The 7,854-nt window shown below is 34.8% G+C and overlaps 1 protein-coding gene across 1 annotated transcript; it reads right to left on the bottom strand.

Moving 5' to 3' along the window:
- Positions 1–1,377, bottom strand: LOC109224558 (transcription factor WER-like). The gene is made up of 3 exons (XM_019389118.1): positions 1,077–1,377; positions 841–970; positions 1–629 (listed from the first exon to the last, which is right to left on the bottom strand). Exons 1-3 carry the CDS (start codon positions 1,225–1,227, stop codon positions 62–64), a joined length of 849 nt encoding a protein of 282 aa, XP_019244663.1. The 5' UTR covers positions 1,228–1,377; the 3' UTR covers positions 1–61.

Here is a 7,854-nt window from a genome sequence, read left to right as displayed (position 1 = left end):
CTTAATTTGCTTTTCAGCTTTAATGGATTATGCCATGGATATTTCTATGTTGTTACATCTTTCAGAAAATAAAATGATGATCGTCTGAACCCCTAATTACATCAAGCCAGAAGGAATTCATATCGAATTGATCAATAGAGTAATTAAAGCTTGTACCAATATCGGAAATGGAACATGCGTGGGAGTACTGATCAAACTGATGACGAAGCTGAGAGTCGGCAACACCAATATTTTCATCTATTTCCGGGTTACTCTCCAAGATAACTGTGTTTTCCACGTTAATATTTGATTGATCGACAAGTGAACTAACGTTGTAACAATTCAGGTACGTTTGTGAGAAATTCGCAACATCCATCATTTGGTTTTCTTCACACGTCATAGCACTGCTGCAGGGGGAAGAAACATCAGGTAATAGTAAACTGCTGGTTGTTCCCAGCACAGGTCTTTCCTCAGCTTTGATCGTATTTGTCTTGGCATTTTCTTTGGTTTGATCCACCCTTTTACGTCTTGCCGTAATCTTCAACGGGGCATTAGTTTTCAATCCCAAATGCTTCTTTAAGTGTGTGTGGAAAAAGTTTTTAACTTCGTTGTCTGTTCTTCCTGGCAATCTTGCAGCAATGGTTGACCATCTGTATAGAAACAAAGAAATTCTCTTAGATGCTTCTACTTATCATTAATTAGGAAAAAAATATTAAATTAAATACAAGAGATTTATAATGCTATATTGTGTGGGGAAAATGAAGGGGAGCCTTGGAGTTCAAACCGTAGAACCAGCCACTACTGCTTGCATTAGGGTAGACTGCCTTTTTTTGTGGGAAAAATAAATAAACTAATTCTCACCTGTTTCCAAGTTCCTGATACATTTTGACGACTATTTCGAATTCTTCCAGGCTAAAGGGACCTCTTTTAACATCAGGGCTAAGATAGTTCACCCATCGGAGTCTACAACTTTTCCCCGTTCTTGAAAGCCCTGCAAATTTGAAATCCGAGAAGGAATAATTGGAAAAGTATATATTGAATGGAAATGATTTGAAATGAAATATGAAATGAATCAATTATGGTTTTAGTGCTAAGACCTGCAAATATGGGCATTTGACTCCAATTCCAGATGCCATATTTTATGATATAAGCTCTCAGTTTTCGGTCTTCTTCAGGAGACCATGCCCCTTTCTTTATCTCCTTCATGTTTGTACTTTTCTGCTGCTGTTGTGGTGGTACTCTTGGCATGATTTCAGAGAAGTAGGATTCCAATTCAGTGCTTAAAATCGTTTCAACTTTCTTTTAGAAATACTTTGGGTTATTTATATTAGAATTTGCTATCCACTGTATGAATTCTTTAATCAGAGCCTTCCTTCCAACAAAGAATCTTTGCAACGACTTCATAGTTTTGTATCTTAGTGCTTCTTTTCTTTTGATGGTATTTTTCCAATTTTTATTTATTTCAATTGTTTGAAGGATGAGTTTATTTTCGAATGACTGAGTGGGTTAAAGTTGTCAAGAGGGAGGAAAGATATATTTTCGTTCCTACATTAGTTGGCAAGAAGAATGACCAGCTTTTCGTGGTGAATTTGTTTATCCGTACTGTGGTAACAATTAAATTTATACGCGGTTTAAAGGATATGTGATTTAATTTAACACGAATGAACTAAGAACAATAAATAATTGAATTAAAGAAAAATAAAGCGGTCAAACCAAATGCGATGGATGATTAAGTCTAGCTTTGCAATGGATGTTTGGAAATCAGTTCCGATCCAGCCCTCGGAACGGGCTCGGTTGCAACTCAATAAACAAGCAGCTGAAGAACACTTTAAACAATAGCTAGAGAGTAAAAATAAACTTTATTTCTTTGATATGCGTGCCAACTGTGATCCTCAAAATAAAAGAGTTCTTCCCTTTATATAGTAGGGGAGTTTCAATCCCAGTACAAGTCTAAGTAAGGTATAATCTTTTTCTTCCAATAAACGTTCATATGTAGTTGATATCAGGCGAGATTTGCACCGTAATATCCGGTTAAGGACAAATATTTCGGCCCCTCGATTGTCCTGTCTAACCGTCTTTCCCCTAGCCTCGGTGCTTCACTTTGCTTGAGCTCAATGCTTGGCCGCGTCCGATTCCGAGCGCACCACTCGTCCTCCTCGGGCTCTGGTCCGTAGAAGCCTTCGGCTTTACCCGAGGCCATATTGAGTTGCGTTGTCCTCTTATTTTCTTACCGGAAAATCGGGGGTAACTTTTATCCCTAATTTTACCTGTACACAAAATTGGTAATTGATATTTTCAGCTTCAAATGTCTAATTGAGTGTCATGATTAGTTTGTTGAGATTTTTACCATACAAATTACATTAGTGTGAATATTCAATAATTCAATTGGACGGAGTAACTGGATTGTCCTTAATGATGGAAGCAGACAGTAGAAGTGCTTTGATTATTTAGCAGAAGGATAGTGAATGATTTCTTGATACCATCTATTATTACAGTAAGTTATTTATTATTTATTCTAGGTTACATGACTAATATTATTAATTAGAATTACTTGCAATCACTTTTTTAAATAATTTGATTGTGAGAATAATTTTTTTATATTGCTAGGCGTCAGTGCACAAAAACCAAACGCTTAGCAGAAAAAGTGCAATGCCTCATATGTATTTATTCAAAAATAAACAGGGAGCTTGAGGATTCTGAATTCTGGTATTTAACTTTCATTTGTTAGGGGTGTTCAAACCACACCGGAAAAATCGCGCAAAATCGATAAGTCAAATCAAATCAATTAAAAAATATGATTATGTTAGGTTTGATTTGGGTTGATATTGAGTAAAAAAATCCAAACCAAACCGACATGTATGTATATAATTGTATATATACTTTTAAGACTTTATATAAATTTTCCTTAAAAAATGTCTAGAAATATTTGGGATTCTCTTATGGAATGTAATATTAATAGAACTATGAAATGCATTTATTTTTATTTACTTTAATATTGGGCTGTGTCATTTTCTTATCAAGTGTTATTGAAATGCGTTAATCATCTCTTTATTCTTTCATATTTATATGTCAAGATTTCTTATATCTTTTTTCAAAGTTAAAACGGTATTTCAATAATTTAAAATTAAACAGATCTTATTATTATATAGATATCATATTCATTTTTATACTTAATTATTAAATTCGATTAACGTTGAATGCGTACTTCAACGAAAATTTATTGTTAGACGACAAGAAAATAATTATCGTGTGTTACTAAAAAATTCTCCCATAAGAATATTTAAATAGATCATATGTTTGTCAATTTTTTTATTACTAAACATATATTCACTTATCAAAATTTTAGCTATAACTTTAACAAAGTAAAATTCAAGTAATATTCTTGTAACAAAAAAAAAATCCGAAAAATCTTACAAAACCAAACCAATTCAAATTGATATTATTGGTTTGGTTTAATTTTGATAAAAACCGAACCGATCTGATCCATCTACACTCCTATGACATTTGTTATGTCATACAATTTGAAAAAGAGAGGGAGTTTAATTCGCGAAGTCACAAATAAAACCTTAAAAATTTTGTCAAATTAGTTACAAAAGTCCATGGCTGCATGTGGTCAAAGTTGCAAGCGTAAAACAATAATTACGTTTTAGTGTTTGTATTATTGTATGTGGCATGTTCGTAAAACAATAATTTGCTTATATAGAAAATTACAACTTGTCCCGTCTAATGGAAACGAAATGGAAACTCTTGTAAAAAATAAAACCAAACCAAGAAGGAAAAAACGCAAATGAAGAAGTTAAAGTAAAGGAAAGATCCAACAAAGAACGAGGAAGAAGTTGAGATAGTGAGATTAACAAGAGCTGATGATGTCACTCCAAGGATTTCAGAGATGGATAAAATCCTACAATTGTTAATTTGAAATCTCGAATTCTAATCTTGTGAATAAAAAAATAGCGTTTCGTCGTTAATAGATCTTACACTACGCAGATTTAAATTAATCAACCGCCACAAAGCAGGTACAAAAAGAAAACAAGAGCTGATGTCAATTGGTTGATGTAAGCTGGTAATAGCCGAATACACATGACAAAAACAAATATTAGTCAACAAATTGATTTAAAGAAAGACCTACAGACATTCGGATTACTTATGATTTTTTTAATGTCAAAGACCACAAGGTCAATTGATTGAAAGAAATTAAAGACGACCTAGTCACTATTTAGTTTCGGATTTGACCACTTTACTAGCTAATCAATCATCATAATAGCTGTGTAGTTGATGATAGGCTATAATTACATATTTTAGTCGCTTATTACACTCTAATTTACTGCACTTTAATTGAGTTTGAGCTTTAATCGTTAGTGTCTTGCACTAACTGTGTGTTTTATGCCTTGTAGGAGTGATTCCGAGCTATATAGATGTTATGGAATGAATTCAAGTGATTTGGAGCTTTGAAATCTGAGTAAAAGCCCAAGGATACAAGCCGGGATCGCGTTTGGGGGTCAACAGATGATAGTTAGAGCGAACGAAGAATCGAGCAGGCATATTGTGCACTGTCTAGTAAAATAGATATAACTTTTTGCTCAGAACTCCATTTTGGCTCCACAATATATGGTTGGAAATCTAACTCAAAGGGCTACAACTTTCATGTTTTACGTTTTTCCAAATTCCAAACGGTACAGGGTGAAAAGTGCGCGCCCAGATGCGCGACCGCGCTAGTCAAACCCGGGAAAAATATCCTTTTTCACATTGGAGAAGGTATAATTGTTTGGGCCCAACCCTACTTGGTATATATACATGGGAAAATGGTATTTTGAGGGAGGAGGACGTTTTTGAGAGGAAAACACAAGCACAGAGCCGCCGTGGAGGCCGGGTTTCATCTTTTCTTCCACCAACTTAGTCTTTTTATGTTTCTTTGTATGATTTGTTGTTTTGCTACCACGTCTATGTGGAGCTAAGCTTCACATTCTAGGGTTGTGGTTCTTTCATGACTATTGTTATTCGGATATTGATTTTGATTGCTTAGTTTATCATATTGGTTTATTTATTAAATCCTGCACTTAATTATTTGATTGCTTGATCACCAATTGAATACTATCTACGAATCTAGAATTGAACTCGAAAGTGGGAATTCTAGATTGCATATAGGATTGAGTAGAGCAAGTTCTTGAACCTGGGCATCGGGGAACGGATTCGCTGTTAGGATAGACATGTACCTAATTGCCTTGTTTGGTTAATTTACAGGAATTTTAAATGCGTTCTTGTTAATTCTAATTCCATAGACATATAGGAGTTAGGTTAGCTTGAATAGGCAAGTAAGAACTCGACAGATTCTTATGAGCAATATTAACCCTGTTAACCAATAAACTAGATAAATTAGTTAGTCAATTCAATTTAAGAATACAATAGGAATGTTAGATAGCCTATAACCCTAGATCATTTTCATTTCATTGATATCATAAATATCTGCTCTTCCTCTGTTTAAAGTTCATTATTTATATTTCTTTATTTAATTAGTTTAGAATCAAATATTTCTAGGTTTAATTCTTGTTTAGATAATTAGGATAGTCTAATTTAGTTAATAGTTAATTACAAGTCCTCGTGGGATCGACATCCGACTTTTAGTTACTTTATTACTTGACGACCGCGTATACTTGCGTGTGCGTTTGGCCGCAACAAGTTTTTGGCGCCGTTGCCGGGGACTTAGAAACTAACTATTCTACTAGATTGAATATTTACTTCTTGCCTATTCAAGTTTTTATTTTTTTATTTTTAACTTAATTTAATATTTTATTATCTTTGTTGATATGGCATCTTGGAATGATAATTGGTCGAATATTGATTATTCTTATTATGGTGATCCTTGTCCATATTGTGGAGGACCACACTTGTGGCAAAATTGTGAATCTCAATCTTATGGGTGGAATATTTGTAATATATGTGGTGGTCAAGATGGCCATTGGGATGGTTGTCCTAATTCTTATTATCCTTCTCAGAGCTCTTATTATAATGTTTCTAATAATGTTTATGAGTTTGATAGGAGCAATGAAGTACAGGATATGGAATGTGATGCATATTTTAGGGATATTCTGAGGCAAGTAGTCGAGCTACAAGATGAAAATCGAAAGGCTGCACAAAGAATTAATGCAGCAATCATGAGAATGAAGGCCGAGGCGGAGGAAGTAGCTGAAGAGAGCGAGCTCCCACCAGAAATAATTTTGAAGAAGCAGATATAGTGAGCCAATCTTGGCTAGAGGAACAAGCTCAACTTATATAAATCTCATGAGTTTCTCCGTGATGGTCTTTCAAATATGACAGAACAACTAATAGAACAAGAACTGAGCTCAGGCAAGAGATAGACCAATTTGGCTTAGATATCCATGACTTGCATGATCAATTGAATAAAAAGGTTGAGGCGTCTGATGCCCCCACAACCAATTTTGGTGGATACTGGCAGCTTGTGGAGCGGAAAGAGGAACTTCCACTATTCGACAAAATATTATTAATGATGCAAGGTTGACGAAGAGTGCACAATTGAGGATTGTCAAAAATAATGCAATTTTGGAGTTGGAGCGTATTGGACCTCATTCTAAACACTTTTCAACATTGTGTTTGGTTGGTGACATGGGAATTGATCCAGTAGAGCATATGGAGGAGTCAATGGATGAGGGACAAAGTGTTTATATTCTGAAATTTGCCACACCAAGGAGACAAAATGACATTCCTCACTTAAAGGCCAAGAAGTGCAAGATGCGATACCTATTGCTTGGTTCATTTATTTTTATACCACCGCCTCAGAAACGTGATAGAAAAATTGATGCAAAATTGGGGGCGCAATTCATATCTTCAAAGTGGAAGGAAAAGTGGTGAAAGTGATGGAGTCGTGCCGCGACGTTAAATCAAGTGCTTGTTGGGAGGCAACCCAATTCCATTTTTTTCTTTTTTTTTGTTTACTTTTTTTATATTTTATTGTGTTACATTTTTTTATTGTATTATTTTTTTTTGTAGTATTATTTTTGTATTTTGTAGGAGTAAGAGCATGGAGTCAAAGCCAATGGGCGAGTGCAAAAGCGAGCATGTGTTTGAAACTGAGTGTGAGGTAATCGCACAAAGGATCGTACTTGGGAGAAGTCTGAGTATCCCGTGAGCTGCTAATGCTTCGGCCTTTGGCCTACCAGGGAGTCTCTTTTACCCTCTTGTTATTTTTAGTGTGCATTGAGGACATTGCACAATTTTAAGTGTGGGGTGAGGAGATTGTCTGGGTGATTTTCTGTGCTATGTTAGCTTAGTTATAGTACTCGTTCTTAGTGTAGTAATTTTTTTTTTTAAAAAAAAAAACAAAAAACGAAAACAAAAAAAAACAAAAAAAAAAAAAAATTTCGAAAAATTTGGACTTTTCCCGACGATGGATTTTGTGGACAGCTTTCTTGAGGGATTAAAGTCTAAACAAAAAAATACAAAAATATGTCTTTTAGCTTTCTTTAGGTAGTAATAATCCCCCGTGGTTTTTCTTTGTGCCTCGGTTCTTTTCCATGGGATGTAGTTTGAACCGGGTAGTAGTATTTTTTTTTTTTTTTTTTAGAGTAGATTAGAATTTAGGGAATAAATGGAGGAAGAATGATGAACCTAGGCGCCCTTGACTTGTTTGATAGTAGCATATTTAGGCTTTGGCATGTGTAGTATCTTCCCTATGATTTGAAATTATTGATGATGCCTTGCTTAGTTGGATAGCATGTCTTGTGATGCCTATGTCTCATTTACTTGACTTATGTTCACTTTGTGCTTCATGCTTAATATCTCGTGGCTCCGTGAATACTTGCATTTGTTTGAGAGTCGGAATGAGACCGTTCTTAGTGAGTCATGTGCCATGTGTGGTGA

Source organism: Nicotiana attenuata, chromosome 3 (genome assembly GCF_001879085.1).
Source record: "Nicotiana attenuata strain UT chromosome 3, NIATTr2, whole genome shotgun sequence".
NCBI lineage: Eukaryota > Viridiplantae > Streptophyta > Magnoliopsida > Solanales > Solanaceae > Nicotiana > Nicotiana attenuata.
This window is presented reverse-complemented; position numbering and strand designations above follow the sequence as displayed.